Genomic DNA, 18808 nt, shown 5'->3' with positions numbered 1-18808 from the left:
ACACACACACACACACACACACACACACACACGCAGACACACACACAGCCGGCCCAAGGCATCAGTGAACTCAGCACCAAAGATCAATGAACTGTTTTAAATCCACAGTAACTTCAAACCAAAGAGAGACTCAGTTTATTGTCATAAATGAGTAAAGAAACCAGAAATATTCACATTTAAGAAGCTAAATTAAGAGAATTTGGACTTTTTTTCGTTAAAAAAACGACTATTAGATTGTCAAAATAGTTGATTCATTTAAGAATCGATTATTGTTCTATTCTCTTCCATGTTTCACCAGTGTGAAAAAAAGAGAAGAAGGTAAATTTACTGGTTGCACATCAGGCACAAGAAGTTGAACAATTTACCTGCACTGCAAATCTCAAATTTTAGAGGCAAAATTTAGTTTTATAGTTTTTTTTAAAGAAAAAAAAAGTCCAGATTCTCTGATTCCAGCTTCTTCAATGTGAATATTTCTGGTTTCTTTGTTCCTTTATGACGATAAACTGAGTCTCTCTTTGGTTTGTGGACAAAACAAGACATTTGAGGACGTCGTCTGGTGGTTTGGGAAACACTGATTGATGTTTTTAACATTTTATTGACCAAACAACTAATAGATTAATCGTTTAAATGATCGACAGATTAATCGATGATGAAAATAATCGTTAGTTGCAGCTCTAAATGCCTCCATGTAGAGGCAGACGTCTGTCCTTTTGCTTTGGGCCGGCCACACACACACACACGTGACTCTCTCTCCTCGTAGGTGATGATGTCATACGTCTTCACCTCATGATGTAATAATACGACACATATTGTAATAACATTCTTGAACACAATATTTGCCGTAAATGTGCCGCATTTTGTTATCAATTGTTACATAATGCACTGAATCATTACATTTTTTCCATAAAAGAAAGTGCAACAACTGCATTTTGTAATAATTTGGTGCTTTATGTAACAATTTATAACAAATGCGGCACATTTGCAGCAAATATTAATAATAATGAAATATTGATTGCGCAATATTTGCCGCAAATGTGCCGCATTTTGTTATAAATTGTTACATAAAGCTAGCCAGGCTAGCGCCGCCTACTGGTTCCGGCAAATTTAATTTGCCTCAACCATGTAGTCAGGGAACTAGCAATGCGTTTCGGTTTGCTCCGTCCGCCAGAGCGGACGGACCAATCAGTGAACAGACGGGTAAGTGAAGGCGATGACGTTGAACTCAAGCGCTCAAGATTAACCTATGAGCTTAACCGGTGTATAGCACACGTGACCACCAAGCAGCAGCGATTAGTTGAAGCAAATGTAAGCAACCGCCTCCCGGAAGCAAACGAATCCCTATGGCTCGTGTTCAGACGCTATATGAAATGTAATGAAATAAGCGGCTGATGCATCAGGCTAACAGAAAGCACCAAATTATTACAAAATGCAGTTGTTGCACTTTCTTTTATGGAAACATTTTTATAATTAATAATAAATTGTATCATAATGCACTGAATTATTAATTTTTTTCCATAAAATAAAGTGCAACACAACTGCAATTTGTAATAATTTGGTGCTTTATGTAACAATTTATAACAAAATGCGGCACATCTGCGGCAAATATTGCGTTCAAGAATGTTATTACATCATGAGGTGAAGACGTATGACATCATCACCCGACGCGGCGCTGCTCTCCGTCCTGAGAACCGGTCTTGGTCCTTTCAGAATAAAAGCAGGTCTTGGTCCTTTCAGAATAAAAGCCGGTCTTGGTCCTTTCAGAATAAAAGCCCGTCAGGCGTAGAAGATGAGCTCGGGGATCTGGCCGCCCTGCACGCCGGTGCCGTTGGTGCTGTCGGACGAGCACTGGAACTGGAAGGTGACCTTCCCGCACTGCACCTCGGTCATCCCCTCCTGGCCGAAGTAGCTGAGCTCGTTGCCGTCCAGCACCACGCTGGCCGTGTAGAAGGTGTCGGGCTCGATCTGCACCGGGTACTCGAACCAGACGGGGAAGGTGCTGCTCGACCCGTCGGAGAAGTACTTGATGATGCGCTGCGCCATGGCGACGCCCTGCCGCTTCAGCTCGATCTTGGCGCTGTACTCGGCCGAGCCGCAGCTGGAGCCGTAGAGGCCGAAGCCGGCGATGAAGACGCGCTTGTCCACGGCGAACTGGATGCTGTCGCAGCGGCCGCGGTAACGCCACTGGTTGCTGCGGTAGGCGCAGGACTGGAAGCGGTGGCAGCGCTGCGGCGACAGGCCTTTACGCGGCTTCGTGCAGAACAGCAGCTCCGGCTTGTTGGCGGCCGTGTACCACAGGAAGATGTCGTTGGTCTCGGTGAGCGTGAGCACGCCGGACTGCGCCGCCCCGTTGGCGAAGTCCTCCAGCTGCATCGTCGGCACGCGGATCAGGTAGATGGCCTTGCCCAGCGCCAGCCGCTTGTTCTCGATGCTGGGGCGCAGCTCGCGGCGCTGGCACTCGGCCTCGGCCCAGCTCAGCGCCGCCTCGAACACCACCATCTCCTTGGCGTTGAGCGTCTCGCGCCGCAGGATGCTCTCCAGCGTCTGCGCGTCGATGTCGCAGAAGCCCTCGGAGCGCAGCGCCAGCTCGGCCTGCGCGTCGATCACCTCCCAGCAGCGCTGCGTCAGGTCGGGCTCCTCGAACAGGCAGCTCTGGGACAGCAGCACGCAGGCGTTCTTGGCGCTCAGGCTCGTCTCCAGGAAGCTCACGCAGGCGCGCGCCAGGTGGGGCACGATGTACTTCTTGGCGGCGTAGAGCGTGGCGAGCACCGTGTCGGCGCACAGGTCGATCTCATCGCAGTAGATGTACCTGAGGACGGAGAGAGAGAGAGAGGAGGGGGGGGGGGGGTCAGCTGAGGGACCTTAGGCTGTCTTTACACTGCACGGTTCAAGTGGCCCAATTCCGATTTTTTTCCTCTCAAGTGGCTCAGATCGGATCTGTAACATGAACGTGTAAACTGGACAAATCGGATATTGTCAGATCAGATTCAGGCCCCCGTTATATGTGTAAATAAATCAGATACAAATCGGATCTCTGCCAATGCCTCTGCAGTCTAAACAGACAGATCGGATCTCTCCTGGCAATGCGTGTCATACGTCATCAATGACAATATCAATTCACGTGCTCACGCGTCTCACTGAACCTCTGTAGCCTGTGATTGACACGTTTGGCTGACCTGGACTACCGTGGCCAGCTGTCGTCACTGTCACAGGCATTACAGTGTTTCATTTTTGTGGTGTCCGCGCGTCTGTTTTTTCCATCCCTCACTACTTCTTATAGGCCTACAGTAACATTCATTTCTATGCGGATCGATACGAGGGCAAGCGAGGGAGTGTGAAAAAAAGAGAGCCCGCGAGATAAACACCAGATTTTGAACTGAGCCGATAAGAAATCAAGATAGGAAAAACAATGTACACAAATGTGTGAGGCTGTCCCGTCCTCACTACGTGAGCGATGGAGGATCGAACGGTGGCACAACGTTACTGTTACTGTCAGCTGCTCATCTCACAGCAGCTCCGCTCCACGCAGCCACTTCACTAACTTTATTTTGTAACGTTCACTTTGTAAGTGACGTGTTGGATATAAACTCTGAGCACCAGACTCACCTTCGTTTAAAATTATTATGGAATCATAACGTGACAATCTCCTGTAGCCTATTAAAAAAGAAAAAATCACACGTTTATTTCCAGCGGGTTGTTTCATGCAGGCACAGCAGGTGTAAATGCCGATTATCAGATATGGGTCACTTCTGATAGAACATGTAAATAGACCGTCAAAAAAATCGGATATAGGCAACAAATCGGAATTGGGCATCAAGGCCTGTAGTGTAAAGACAGCCTTAGAACCAGAACCAGAGTCAGAGTCTGAACCTACTTCAACATGGCGAGGAACGACGGAGGCTCCACGTCGGGGATCCGGATCTCCTCCTGGTCCTCGGCCAGTTCCCCGTAGAACATGGCGTGGAACACGGAGCTGCCGACGGCCAGGACGTACTGGGGGGAGGATAGAGAAAAACAGAGAGAGAGAGAAGAGATGGAGGGGTGGGGGGTGAGAGCGAAAAGGAAAAGAAAGAAGAAAACCTGGTCATGTGACTCCTCCAGTCTGGTTGTGATGTCATGCTCTGACCTCACATAGAACGATGGGTCAACGTGGCGGCCATCTTGGGCGGGGCAAAGCCGTGTCTACTTACTGCATCAGTCAACCAGGGGGCAAAAGACTGCTCGGAGTGAACTGATATCAATGTAGATGCCGTATTGTTAGCAATTAGCTAGCATTAGCATGTTACCGTCACAACGCGACCTGCCCATCTGCCCGTGTGTGCGAGGAGGAAGGAGAGAGAGAGTCGCGGCCGCCAGACTTGTTTATTAATTGTAAGCGCTGGTTAATACGTTTCGTTTTTACCAGACCCATAGCTATAATATTCCCCAGTGACTAACAGTTAAAGGAGACATATTATGCTGTTCCCTATTTCAGATCATGTGTACAATGTTATAATGCCATATGTCAATGCTGAACCTCTGTGAAGTTGCACAACATGAGCTGTAGGGGTCCTGCTGTAATCCCCCAACGAGATTTCACCTGCTCTTCAGTCTCCCTGTATCCTTGGTAACGATATCTCCGCGAGATTTGTGCAAAACCTGACGTAAGGTTTTACCGTCCAATCAGGACTAATGTCCGAACTGCCAGGGTTCTGACCAGGTTCTGACCAAAACAAACCCACGACGCCCGCCCCCAGCCGGCATCTCTCCCTGCTTCTTCAAAGAAATTTTGAAAAAAGAAAAAGGATGTCTCGCCGAACAGTCCGTTATTGTTTTTTGGGTTGTGAAGGACATTCACAGCTGTTTTCCTTGCCCAAAGACAACGAAAGTAGAAAGCTCTGGGAAGGATTTGTTTTTGTTGACCAACGACCTCAGCCAAATGTCGTGGTTTGTGATCGTCACTTCAGCGCTGACAGCTTTCTCAACAAGGGTCAGTATGACGCCGGGTTTGCGAAACAGCTGATTCTGAAACATGGATCTGTCCCGTCAATTAAAGGCGTCAACGGAGGCTCGGAGCCACAAGCAGTAAGTGATAATATACATATACAGATCTGTTAATATACGTTACCCTGATATTAACGTTATGGAATGTATGTCTAACTGACGGACGTTAAGCTACCAAGTTAGCGACCCATCATTAGCACTAACAAGTGGCCATAAAACGTTTTCTGATAAACATAAATTGCTGTTGTTTCACGTGTGATGGGGTTTATTTATTTTGATGCAACCTGTTAATACAACACAGGCAGATAAACACACTGGTGAAGTTGTAACGAGTAGCCTGTTAAACTGTAGCGACTTTGACCGGACGTCCTCTGGACAACAGTGGTCGCCATGACAACGGGACAAGCCGGTTACCGGGTGTGCTCAGGCTGCGAGATCGGCTCGGGAACCTGCACAAACACACACAGACACAGACAAACTCCCCCTGGTACAGACACTTCCGTGTCTTCTCAAAGTACTTTCCAAGCTACAGCTATGTATTATATCAATATCTTCATCCATGGCTACAGCCTGCGGCCTCGTACCTACGACCGAATCACACCCGTGCTGATATACAGTAGGCCTACAACAGCACTCCCTCCCGAGCCGATCTGGCGTGAATCCGAGCACATCTGTTACCTACAACCGTCACTCTACCGGGTTGCTACTGCCATCTATTGTCGTAAATAAGCAACTACTCTAGTTCAGTCTGAAATCAGGTGTGTCTACACAAGCAATAAGAGTAATCAGAAAAATTAAGGGGGGTGGCCCAGTTAATAACATAAATAATACCACTAAAACATCCAGGGTGCCACATTAACAGTACAATATCACTTTACCGTTAGATGTTTTATTTTGTATAGGAACACATGTTTGCCAGAACGAAGCGTTTCCCGGAGTGGCCGCATAGCGGCTGAAATTGGGATTTTTTTTTATATCCATACGATACGACTAAATAGTTTTTGGAGCTAAAAATTATGCAGAAATACTCTATAGGTGTTCAAAATTGTAACAATGGGAAGCAAAAAGCAGTAAAATAAGCATAATATGTCTCCTTTAATGGATTTCAGATATGTCCAAATGGCCAGCTATCATGGCTCGACATTTGCAGTTATCTCATTGAGAAGCCCAGTGTGTACACAAACAATTTGCGTGCATATATATGTCACAATGTGCAAAACGTTAACATTTTTTAAAATTTATATTATTTTTTGTTTTATGACACCAGTGCTGCACAGACTCTCGCCGCCTTTAGGACCTTCGGGACCCTTCTTTTTTTGGCAAACGGATGAGATCCCCTCGGTTTATTATACAATTTCCATCCATCCTTTTGCCGGTTTGTGCAGTTAACAGCACAACAACTCCTTGTCCTTTTCGTTTTCTGCTTGTAAATAATGAGCAATGTCCCGCTTTCTGCCCCCTGACTGCGCGCGCACATCTGCGATGACGTTGCACAGAAACCCGTCTATACAACCACCACAGCCCTGCCCAATATGGCCGCCGCATTGTTGCGCCTGACAAGCCCGAATGCAGTATCTACGTGTATATACTGTATCTATGCTGAGCTCAGCTGTTACAGGTGTGTATATATAACATCCAGCTGTGCCTCCTCACCTTGTGTCCGGGGACTCTCTGCGTTCCTCCAGGTGGACCGACCACGAAGTGAACGTCTGCCATCATCTCATTGTTGAACATGACTGAGTTTCTACACACACACAGACACAGAGTGATGACATCATCAGTGACAGCTCCTCCTGAGGCTGTGATTGGCCGGCTGCCTCCTCCTGCTCCTCCTGCTCCTCTCACCTCTCTCTGATGGTCGGGTACAGGCCCTGCCAGTTGCAGCAGCTGTGCGCGGCGGCGGCGGCGGTGTTGTTGTTGGTCAGGTTCTGCTGCTGGTTGTGGAAGTGCTGGATGGAGGAGGGGCTGCTCGCTGAGGGGGGGGCCAGCTTCGTGGTGGGGAACAGCTCTGCAGCCATTATCTCCAGGTCAGACTGAGGACCGGCTCATGGCTGGGGAGGGCTGCAGGGGTCAGAGGTCAGAGGTCAGAGCAGCTGGTTGGACAGGTGTTAACATTAGGAGGAACATTAAAACAGATGTGCATCTCTGTAGACCTGTACAAATGTTCCAATTCAAGAAAACGCTAAAAGAAACACCAATCAAAACTTACGACAAAAGTAATTAATGACTCACAAACTCTTTTCATTAATGCAGAAATGTCAGATTGAAACTTTGTCTGTTTTGTAGGGCTGACCCGATTATCATATTTTGATAATCGAAGCTTCGCGGATATAAAACCGATTTTAATCGAAGCTTCGATGGCCGGGGGTGCGCGCGATCGAAATAATGAAAGTAATGGCAAACAAACACTGCATATCTCCAAAATCAGGATGCCAAGTCGCCTACTCATTTTAATGTAACAATAGCCGATGAGAACCGGACGTCAAAAAGGAAAAAAGGAAGGAAAAAAAAACAATCGTTCACGGACTTAAAGATCGATTACCATGGCAACGAACAAAGCTTCGAAGCTTCGATTTTTTTGGGTCAGCCCTAATTTCTATCATAAAACACGATAATGTATTCACTCAGATAACTTTGGTGTCATTACAAGTCGTTCAGATGAAATGAGCTCCAGCCGAGAGCCGCGTATATCCGTATAATGGAGTCTACAGGGCAGCAGAATGCAGCCTCTAAATAACACATTATCTGCTGTGAAACTCCTTCATTTCACCAATATTTAGTTCTGATAGGCTAGTGCTATTCCCCTCTGAGTCCGGGGTTAGCTGTTATCAACATCCGGGGTCTGTAGGTTGACCTACTGACCTCTGACCTGGATGATGTCATCTCACTAAAGCTCCGGCTAGTTGAGATAAAAATGGACCTGAATGCTGAAGTGGAATGATTATTATCAGAATGAGCCGGGCGGCGCTCAGAGATGACATCATCCAGGTCAGAGGTCAGTAGGTCAACCTACAGACCCCGGATGTTGATAACAGCTAACCCCGGACTCAGAGGGGAATAGCACTAGCCTATCAGAACTAAATATTGGTGAAATGAAGGAGTTTCTCTGCAGATAATGTGTTATTTAGAGGCTGCATTCTGCTGCCCTGTAGACTCCATTATACAGATATACGCGCCTCTCGGCTGGAGCTCATTTCATCACAACCACTTGTAATGACACCAAAGTTATCTGGGGGAGGAAATGATCGGATTTTATGCTAGAAATAAGGTCCAGGTTGTAAAAAACGGTAATTATCCTTTAATAACATAGTTTAGGAGGAACATTAAAACAGATGTGCATCTCTGTAGACCTGTACAAATGTTCCAATTCAAGAAAACGCTCAAAGAAACAGGAATCAAAAGTAATTAATGACTCACAAACTCTTTTCATTAATGCAGAAAGGTCAGATTGGAACTTTGTCTGTTTGTTATGTCTCTGTTATGTTTCTATTGTCAGTGACTGATTATTCAGAATAATTATGTATTGAGTGAGGGGCAGGAAATATAAGATGTATTTATGTTCTCTCTGCTCCTTTCCAACCAGGAATAAGAACATGTTGTGTTTTGGTTTGTTTATTGAGAAAAGTCATGAAATGACCTCGACTGGAAGAAATAAAGAAATATATATATATCATGGAGTTGAGAGGTTGAGCTTGACAATGTGATGATCTCACAATAAAACTATGAAATATCTGTAAGAAAAGATGTTTTAACACTTTCTTCTCTTTACAGTTTGTTCTTCTAAAGACTCGAGTGATATTGAACTGAACCATTATTTTTTAAAACGGGGGAATTGTTATGTTGTTACAGGGTTGAACATGATACAATATTACTATTTCATAAATAATTAATATATTATTCACCTGCCCAGGGACTACGGATGGAAAGTAGCTAATAAGCTAAATCCGCTACAAGGCATCTCTTCTCATTTCGAGACTAATGTTATTTTGTACATTGTCCCTGATACAAATAAACTTATTAAACTAAACTAAATTTTTATTTTGTTTTGGCTAAAGTAGTCACGAATATTATCATATTGACAAAAATTAGGTTAATTACAATTTTTTGTTGTTTTAAATTCAATGATAAAGTGACTCTGGTCAACAGGTAACAGTTACACACATTAAGCTGTCACCTACTCAGCAACCCGTTAAAGAAAACATTTTAAACTATTTCTATAGCTTTTTGTGTGGTTTATATTTAAAAGACACGTGGATCCATCTTTTTATGTCTTTAAAATGTAAATAATGTGAGTTTAGTTTAGTGAATCTGTGAGGTGAAGCTGAGGGACACAGAGCTCCAGCTGCGGCCGAGCTAACGTTAGCATAGCCGAGCTACGCTACATTACCACTGTCAGTGTTGTTTAAATACCATTACAACATTAAACCGCCTCCACACTGAGCCACACGGACACACAACACAGAGTTAACCAGCGGACCCTGTTCGAGTCCCGGGGTGTTGTCATCTCTCTCTCTCTCTCTGGACGTTGAGTTAGCATGTTGATGCTAGCTGGTTAGCTGCCTGAGTTGCAGCTCGTTTTCCTGCCGCTGCCGCCGCTGGTTGCTAGGTAACGCAGGTGTGTCCTCCTACCTCAGGTGTGTGTCCTCATGTCCAGGTGTGTGTCCTCGTGCCCAGGTGTCCCGGTGTCCCCGTGCAGCGTCTCTCTGCTCATCCACAGTCCGCAGCTCCGCTTTGTTTACAGCAGCTAGCAGCTCCTTCTGCTGCTTCTTCTACTGGTTCACAGCGGCAGCGGAGCAGCGCTCAGCGGAGAGCGGCGCCACCGCAGGACGCAGGCGGAACTGCACCCTGGTTCACCAGTAGGGTAGATGGAGCACGGTTCAGACACTTTTTGCTTTTCCATTTTTGAACAGATATTATATAAAACCATGCACTGAAAAAGTGATTTTTCATATGCTGTTTAATTTGTTTGTATACTAAGTTATTATTGATGAATATAATTTATTATTTATTTATTTTTTCCACAATCAGGTCATAAACATGAGGTGCATTTTTACCACAGTACCGTCTCAACCATACTAGTTCAGTAGGAAGAGGGGGGGTATCATGCACCCCCCGGAAATATAATTCTAACCAGTGTTTTTAGATTGGAAAAAATGTGTAGAAAATGATGAGCTAAGTTAAAAAGTTGTCAGAATGTCCCATGTATCATTTTTATGCTTATCAGTGCCGCCATTATCGAAAAAACCTAATTTCACTATATCTCAGCCAATATTTCAGATAACTGAACAAATAAGGTGTTTAGACCCATGTTTTGAGGGGCAGAGATCATAATAAAACTAGTCATAAAGGTTGGGAGAAAGTTCCACAAAGTCAACTATCACTGCAGCCCTCCACCAGTCGGGGCTGTATGGCAGAGTGGCCCGACGGAAGCCTCTCCTCAGTGCAAGACATATGAAAGCCTGCATAGAGTTTGCCAAAAAACACATGAAGGACTCCCAGACTATGAGAAATAGGATTCTCTGGTCTGATGAGACGAAGATTGAACTTTTGGCATTAATTCTAAGCGGTATGTGTGGAGAAAACCAGGCACTGCTCATCACCTGCCCAATACAAAGGGCTGCAGTGATAGTTGACTTTGTGGAACTTTCTCCCATCTCCCCACTGCATCTCTGGAGCTCAGCCACAGTGATCTTTGGCTTCTTCTTTACCTCTCTCACCAAGGCTCTTCTCCCACGATTGCTCAGTTTGGCTGGACGGCCAGGGCTAGGAAGAGTTCTGGTCGTCCCAAACTTCTTCCATTTAAGGATTATGGAGGCCACTGTGCTCTTAGGAACCTTGAGTGCTGCAGAAATTCTTTTGTAACCTCCAATGAAGGAGTAGAACCATCTCAAGGAGGATCAGAAGAAACGGACAGCATGCGAGTTAAATATGAGTGTCACAGCAAAGGGTCTGAATACTTATGACCATGTGATATTTCAGTTTTTCTTTTTTAATAAATTTGCAAAAAATTCTACATTTCTGTTTTTTTCTGTCAAGATGGGGTGCTGAGTGTACATTAATGAGAAATAAATGAAATAATGAACTTTTTTGATTTTAGCAAATGGCTGCAATGAAACAAAGAGTGAAAAATTTAAAGGGGTCTGAATACTTTCCGTACCCACTGTATATCAAAACGTGCGTCTTGATGAGGATCGGTGTGCTATGACTTTTCTTAACAGATTTCCTACATGAGACTCTGAACGTTCATGTTCTGAATTAATACACGTGTTACTATTAGACTTCTTCTTTACACATGTACTTTAACCAGAACTGTAGAATGTACTGTAATGTCCCTCAGTGGCATCATGTTATATTAATATAATATAATAGTATAAGAGTCTGTTGTGTTGTTGATAAAAGCACACACACAGTCCGTCATGATATACAACATATTCCTTTATTGTTACTGATAAATCTGTCACTCTCCCATTGAAAAATAAAAACAACATGAAAAAAGAAAACAACAGCTGCGTGTACTTCATGTACTGTATGTACTTCATGTACTGTATGTACTGTATGTACATGTACAGCCTGGTGCTTCTATAATCTCTGTAACATTTCACTGTACACATCAGAGGACAATAATAATAATAATAATGATAATAATAATAATAATAATAATTTACACTGTGAAGGTTCAGTTGTTTTTGGCCGCTGACGACGTCGTTTGACCGACCGCCGACGCCACGCGTTACTGTTGTTTCCGTGGCGACAGACAGTGACGTCACAACATCTGTAAACTGGTTTTATTTGGATTAAATGAATCTGTTGCTATAGGCAACGACCGATGGCAGTAGTGATGGCAAAGAGAAAAGTGCAACGACGGTGTTAGTGTGTAACCTTGGCAACGGACACCGCGTAGTGTCGAGGGAGTTGTTCTACTCAATATTTAACCCATTACAGTAACCATGACGACCGAGACTGTCCGTGTGTTTGTTTCTGTAACCATGGCAACCAAAGCGTTGGTCGCGTTCGAGGGTCGATCAGATTTTAGATTAATAGATTAATTAGATTATTGATCGATTAACGGTGAAACTGAGGCTGAGTTGAGCTCGTGATCGATCACTTTGGTCTGATTTGTGATGGAGACTAAAATAAACAGAGTTGTGTTGCCAGGGGCGACGTCAAAACCCTTAAGTTCGTCACGGCGCTGGTTCCAGTAAAGAAAGTGAATGTGTTCTGGAAGAAGTCATAAAATCAGCTCTGCGACTAAAACACCAGCTTAGTTCAGTGAGATAATCTTCACATATGAACTCCTTTTCTACCGTATCTGGAGCTTAATGCGACGTCCAGGAGTAAAAAGCTAAGGTTAGGCTTTAACGGACGACTACACGGTCACATGACTGATGATGACGTCACCACCACTAAGCTTTCCACTGGTTTCAGCTGCTTTATGTTAAAAACATTGTCTAATTAAATGGGGAAATGGGGCTGTTTTGACTGGTTGAAGAGCCATAAATAACATCAGATAACCTCCATAAGACACTCTGGTCTGTTGGGGAGGTGGTGTTTAAAGGGATAGTTCAACATTTTGTCAAATTGGCCCATTGCCATAATCATAGCAGTAGGTTCATTACCTTTAATTGTCGGTGCAAGCTATTTTTAGAACGGCGGAGCAGAGCCGTGAGCTCCTCAGAGCTACGCTACGGAGGCTCATGGGATTTCTTGGTTTCCCTCATCAAACTCATCAAATACACAATCCAACAACTCCACAACGCTCTGGTGGACAAGTTGTGACCTGCACATTCACCACGCTATGAGATAATAACACAACGTTACCAGACAGAGTTGTTGTAGAGGTAAATTCATGCAAAACCGCTGATGCACGTTGCCTTCAGGGACAGTTTTTCATCAAGCAGTCTCTGTATTTCCCTCTAAAACAACTCTGTGTGGTAACGTTGTGTTATTATCTCATAGCGTGGTGAATGTGCAGGTCACAACTTGTCCACCAGAGCGTTGTGGAGTTGTTGGATTGTGTATTTGATGAGTTTGATGAGGGAAACCAAGAAATCCCATAATGAGCCTCCGTAGCGTAGCTCTGTGCAGCTCACGGCTCTGCTCCGCCGTTCTAAAAATAGCTTGCAACGACAATTAAAGGTAACAAACCTACTGCTATGACTATAGGGGTTATGGCAATGGGCAAATTTGATAAAATGTTGAACTATCCCTTCAATGTCCCCCACAGGGTTTGTAGTCGTATGGAGCAACTTGTTAAAGGGACAACGAGGAGTTTTGGAAAAGCGAAGCGTTTTCACACTACATTTATGAGCCTCCGCGCGCACCGTACATTTCTTTGACCCGGCGCAAGACGGACTCATGTTTTCATTCATCAAAAATTAAAGTCAGAGGTTCAAAGAGGTTCACATACCATCGTAGTTCCGACCATAAACGGCGATTCTGCGGCGTTATTCTCATAACTCGCCATGAAGGAAACGCTGGTCGGCTCGACCAGCATTTCCGCCACCACTAATAATAACAAAATAACGATAGAGACAGATCGATATATTTAGCGAAAATGGAGCCATTAACAAGTGTGAGTAGCGGAGATTCATCCACATTAACGTGAGACATTTTTATAACCGAATAGAAACTCCTCGTTGTCCCTTTAACAACACGTCAAAGCTTCAACATTCACCAGTAGGGTATTCACTGACCTGTTTTATGTCCTACAACTAAACCTGAAGTTTTTGTTCACCACGGACCTGATCTGAGGAGTTTTACCAAAAAGACTTTTAGACGAGGGAACAGGAAGTGATGAAAGCTTACTACTGGAGACTGTATTATAATGTGTTGTCCGTAGATTTTAAAATACAGTACTTGGTCAATGATCCGCGCTTTCCCCCATGGCTCTTACCAGAAGTGACGTTTTTATGGGTGTTGCCTTGGTTGCCGACTCAAGTGTATAAAGCTGAAACCTGTGGAGATGCTCAGTGTGGGCGGGGCTTAGCCTGGACACGTTTTTTTTTCTTCCTTTTTTCCTTTTTGACACCGGTTCTCATCGGTAATTGTTACATTAAAATGAGTACTACTTGGCATCCTGGCTGATTTTGGAGATATGCAGTGTTTGTTTGCCATTACTTTCATTATTTCCGCTACGATCGTGCCCCCCCCCCAGCCGTCGAAGCTTCGATTTTGATCGATTTTATGTCCGTGAAGCTTCGTTTATCAAAATATGATAATCGGGACAGACCCTACTGATTTCCCTTTACACCTGCTTCATAAATAGATTTAATATCTAAACGCTGTACAGATCACACTCACACACACACACACACACACACACACACACACACACACACACACACACACACACACACACACACACACACACACACACACACACACACACACACACACACACACACACACACAAGTGTTTCAAGAATAAACTGAATATCAGGAGAATTAAAATTAAATTAATCTTTTAAATCCTTTCATTCATATTAACAGGGTGTGTGTTAACTGTTGTTTGGACGCTAAAACAAAACAGTGCAGCTGTTTGGAGACGATCGTTTGGCAAAAAGCAGAAATCAAAGTGTTGCAGTGCTCCCACTACGCCCAGAGAGAGAAAATAAAAAATAAAAAGTAAATGTTCAAGTAAAACAGAGTAAAAGCCGTTAGAAACTGATCTACGTGTGTCACCAAACAGTGTTTATAAAAGCATCAGACAGATAATTACAGGAGCTCTGAGTTAGTTATTGTACAAGAGAACGAGCTCATCAACATCAGCAGGAAGTGGCTCGTTGCCACGACGACCAGAACAAGTGAATCTGAAAACCGCAACGGGCCGAACATCCCATAATGTCTGAAGCTTCATCTCCTTTACCTCACAGGTGAGTCTGAGGAGAAGCTGCAGGAGAAAGTCTGCTCTAATCTCACCTGGCTGAGGGGGGGGGGAGGAGGAGGATGAGGAGGAAGAAGAAGAGGAAGAAGAGGAGGAGGAGAAGGAAGAGAAAGGAGAGGAGGAGGAAGAAGAAGAGGAGGAGGAGGAAGAAGAAGGAGGAGAAAGAGGAGGAGGAGGAAGGAGGAGGAAGAGGAAGAAGGAGGAGGAGGAAGAGGAGGAGGAAGAAGGAGGAGGAGGAGGAAGAGGAGGGAGAGGAGGAGGAGGAAAGAGGAAGAAGAGGAGGAGGAAGAGGAGGAGGAGGGAGAGGAAGGAGGAGGAGGAGGAGAAGAAGGAGGAGGAGGAAGAGGAGGAGGAAGGAAGAGGAGGAAGGAGGAGGAGGAGGAGGATGGAGAAACAGGAGGAGGAGGAGGAGGAAGAAGAAGAGGAGGAACAGGAAGAGGAGGAGGAGGAGGAGGAAGAAGAAGAGGAGGAGGAGGAAGGAGGAGGAAGAGGAGGAGGAGGAGGAAGAGGGAGGAGGAGGAGGAAGAGGAGGAGGAAGGAGGAGGAGGAGGAAAGAGGAAGAAGAGGAGGAGGAGGAGGAGGAGAAGAAGGAGGAGGAGGAAGAGGAGGGAGAGGAGGAAGAGGAGGAGGAAGGAGAAACAGGAGGAGGGAGAGGAAGGAGGAGGGAGAGGAAGAGGAGGAGGAAGGAGAAACAGGAGGAGGGAGAGGAAGGAGGAGGAAGAAGAAGAGGAGGAAGAGGAGGTCCTGGTCCTGGTCCAGGACTCTGAGTCTTTGTCGACCTCCTGCAGGATGAATCTGGACCAATCAGACGCCTCCTGTGTGCTGCTCGTCCTCGTCACCATGACAACATTGTGTGACCTGTGGGGGGGGTTGAGGGGGGGGGCGGGGTCACAGGCTCCGCCTCCACAAACCAAACCAAATCAACTCCACGCCACCGCCGTCGTCTGTCGTCTTCAGGCACAAACTGCAACACAGAACCAGCTCCAAAAGGCACGTTGTCATGACGACGCTGCAGCGGCGGAGGAGGCGGAGCTCGTTTCTTGGCCGTGTGACCAAAGGGGCAGTTGTGGGTCTGAGAAGTGAAGTCACTTCCGCGTTCAAAAAACTGCAATCCCCTCGGCTTCCTCTGGGGGCTGGTGTCAGAAAGCAGCATTTCTCCATAGACCCCCATGTTAAAATAGCCGACTTTACATCCTCAATAAACATGTTAAAAGCCTGGTGTCAGAACGATTTTTTTTCTCAATCGATAGTTTCTACCCCCGCACACACTCTGAGGGGGGTGAATTTTTTTTAACTCTACCGTTTTACTGTTATTAGGTTAAAACTCTGGCCAATTAGGGCGCGGAAACGTTGAGTGACAGGTCCGAGCAGCTCCGTGGACAGCTGCTTCGAGGCCAGTGGGCGGGTTCTCTGCCGGCCAATCCAACATGGCGCTGTTCAGGCCGCCATATTTGAGTCACAAAAACGACTCCCCAAAACCAATGGGTGACGTCACGGACGCTACGTCCATTCTTTTTACAGTCTATGGTCCGTCCGTCCGTCCTCTCACCCGGAGGTGCGTCTGCTGCGTTCAGGACCCGGTTCCAGCCCGAGTCCAGACGGCAGCGGCGGTGGCGTGACGAGTCGTCGTGGTGACCTCCTCCTAGCTCCGCCCCCTCCGACGCTCGCCCGGCGCCCGGCGGTGGTCATACGAAGACCTTGGCGAGCGCGTCGGCGCCGGCGCTGCCGATGTAGCACTTGGTTGGGTGGAACGCCACGTCGTGGATGGACTCGTCTGACTTCTTCCTGTGGGCGGTGAACTCCTGGATGCACGTCTTCGTCTCCATGTTCCACAGGCGGATGGAGCAGTCGTGACCTGGGGGGGGGGAAGGGGGGGGGTTATTATTGCCTCACCGATTAGCTAATTCACTGTTTAGCTAGTTCACTCTTTAGCTACCTCAATATTTAGCTAGTTCACTGTTTAGCTACCTCGCTGTTAAGCTACTTCAATGTTTAGCTAGTTCACTATTCAGCTACCTCACCGATTAGCTAGTTCACTGTTTAGCTACCTCAATGTTTAGCTAGTTGACTGTTTAGCTAGTTCACTGTTTAGCTACCTCAATGTTTAGCTGGTTCACTGTTTAGCTACCCCAATATTTAGCTAGTTCACTGTTCAGCTACCTCAAAGTTTAGTTAGTTCATTATTCAGCTACCTCACCGATTAGCTAGTTCACTGTTTAGCTACCTCAATGTTTAGCTAGTTGACTGTTTAGATAGCTCAATGTTTAGCTACCTCAATATTTAGCTAGTTCACTGTTTAGCTACCTCAATGTTTAGCTAGTTCACTGTTTAGCTACCTCGCTGTTAAGCTAATTCACTGTTTAGCTACCTAAATATTTAGCTAGTTCACTGTTCAGCTACCTCAAAGTTTAGTTAGTTCATTATTCAGCTACCTCACCGATTAGCTAGTTGACTGTTTAGCTACCTCAATGTTTAGCTAGTTGACTGTTTAGCTAGCTCAATGTTTAGCTACCTCGCTGTTAAGCTAGTTCACTGTTTAGCTACCTCAATGTTTCGCTAGTTCACTGTTTAGCTACCTCGCTGTTAAGCTAGTTCACTGTTTAGGTACCTCAATATTTAGCTAGTTCACTGTTTAACTACCTCAATGTTTAGTTAGTTCATTCATTATTCAGCTACCTCACCGATTAGCCAGTTCACTGTTTAGCTACCTCAATGTTTAGCTAGTTCACTGTTTAGCTACCTCGCTGTTAAGCTAGTTGACTGTTTAGCTACCTCAATGTTTAGCTAGTTCACTGTTTAGCTACCTCGCTGTTAAGCTAGTTGACTGTTTAGCTACCTCAATGTTTAGCTAGTTGACTGTTTAGCTACCTCGCTGTTTAGCTAGTTCACTGTTTAGCTCCTTCACTGTTTGGCTAGTTCACTGTTTGGCTCCTCACAAAGTTATTTATACATTGGTGCATAAACAGGTGTAGTTAGCTAACCCCTTAGATCACCTGATGTCACCTGGAGAACCAATCAGAAGCAGAAGAACCACCTACTTCCTGACATGAGGTACAGTCCGTTGGGATCCACAGCCAGACAGGTGACGGAGTCCAGGTGAGCCACCATGGAGTGGATCAGCTTACCTGCACACACACAGAGCAGTGATGACATCAATCAGACAGCGACTCACACACCTGGGACTTGTTGTTCAACAGTAATCTGATCAGATTATGGATCATGGATCGAATCAAATCTAGAAAATCTGTTGTTTCAAAACTAAAAAACGGATCCTGTGATCAGATCACATCATTTATTCCAGTTTTACATTTTAATCTGGATCAAACTCCAGAACATCAGGATTATTCTGATCCCAGCAGTTTGGTGGATCCAGGAACAACATGTCATTAAAATCTGGCCAAATAAACAACATTTGTAATGTAGTATACCTGTTGTGAGATGAGCAACTGACAGTGATTGGCGGTTGTGCCACCGTCCGATCCTCCATCACTCACGTAGTGAGGATGGGACAAAGCCTCATGTGTACATTGTTTTTCCTCTCTTGATTTCTGTTCGTCTCATTACAGTTTTTGCCGGTATGAAAATGTGAAATCTGTTGTTTCTCTGGCACACTCTTTTTTTCACACTCCCTTACTTGTCCTCTGTCCATATAAATGAATGTTACTGTATATGAAAACAAGAACTAGTGAGGGAAAAAAAAACAGACACGCGGACACCACGAAAATCAAGCACTGTAATTCCTGTAACAGTGAGCTGGCCATGTTCATCCAGGTCAGCCCGTGTCAATCACAGGCTACAGAGGTTCAGCGAAGCGTGTGGACATGTGAATTAATATTATCATTGATGATGCACTACGCGCATTGCCAGGAAAGATACGGTCGTTTAAGACTCCAGACGTATTGGCGATATCCGATTTGTATCTGATTTATTTCGGGGGCCTGATCT

At 45.2% G+C, this 18808-nt stretch overlaps 2 protein-coding genes across 3 annotated transcripts in view; both read right to left on the bottom strand.

Annotated features, from left to right (window-relative positions):
- Positions 1-1720: 1720 nt before the first annotated feature.
- LOC310985247 (BTB/POZ domain-containing protein 3-like) lies at positions 1721-9741 on the bottom strand. Its single transcript, XM_083970800.1, has 5 exons — positions 9610-9741; positions 6826-7041; positions 6634-6724; positions 3872-3990; positions 1721-2806 (listed from the first exon to the last, which is right to left on the bottom strand). The coding sequence occupies exons 2-5, from the start codon at positions 6996-6998 to the stop codon at positions 1774-1776; spliced, it is 1416 nt and encodes a 471-aa protein (XP_083826926.1). The 5' UTR covers positions 6999-7041; positions 9610-9741; the 3' UTR covers positions 1721-1773.
- A 6366-nt stretch (positions 9742-16107) lies between these two features.
- Positions 16108-18808, bottom strand: part of LOC310984842 (striatin-like) — a 33371-nt gene continuing 30670 nt past the window's right edge. Inside the window, exons 16-17 of one of the 2 annotated variants that reach the window (XM_083970172.1) lie at positions 17902-17988; positions 16108-16718 (exon numbers count right to left, since the gene is read on the bottom strand). In XM_083970172.1, the coding sequence (XP_083826298.1) occupies positions 16549-16718; positions 17902-17988 (257 nt within the window). In that variant the 3' untranslated portion in view covers positions 16108-16548. Of the gene's footprint in view, positions 16719-17856; positions 17989-18808 lie in introns of both variants that reach the window. The other variant, XM_083970173.1, reaches the window with a different exon arrangement.

The sequence above is a fragment of the Trachurus trachurus genome (assembly GCF_905171665.1).
Source record: "Trachurus trachurus genome assembly, chromosome: 1".
Lineage (NCBI taxonomy): Eukaryota > Metazoa > Chordata > Actinopteri > Carangiformes > Carangidae > Trachurus > Trachurus trachurus.
Note: the sequence above shows the minus strand (reverse complement) of the source record. Positions and strands in the feature narration are given on the sequence as shown.

Excerpts from the sequence above, each read along its gene's own strand:
- LOC310985247 (XM_083970800.1), bottom strand. The coding sequence starts at position 6,998 with ATGGCTGCAGAGCTGTTCCCCACCACGAAGCTGGCCCCCCCCTCAGCG. Across the intron at positions 6,725-6,825 it reads TACCCGACCATCAGAGAGAG|AAACTCAGTCATGTTCAACA; the intron begins GTGAGAGGAGCA and ends GTGTGTGTGTAG. Across the intron at positions 2,807-3,871 it reads TCGTTCCTCGCCATGTTGAA|GTACATCTACTGCGATGAGA; the intron begins GTAGGTTCAGAC and ends CTCCGTCCTCAG.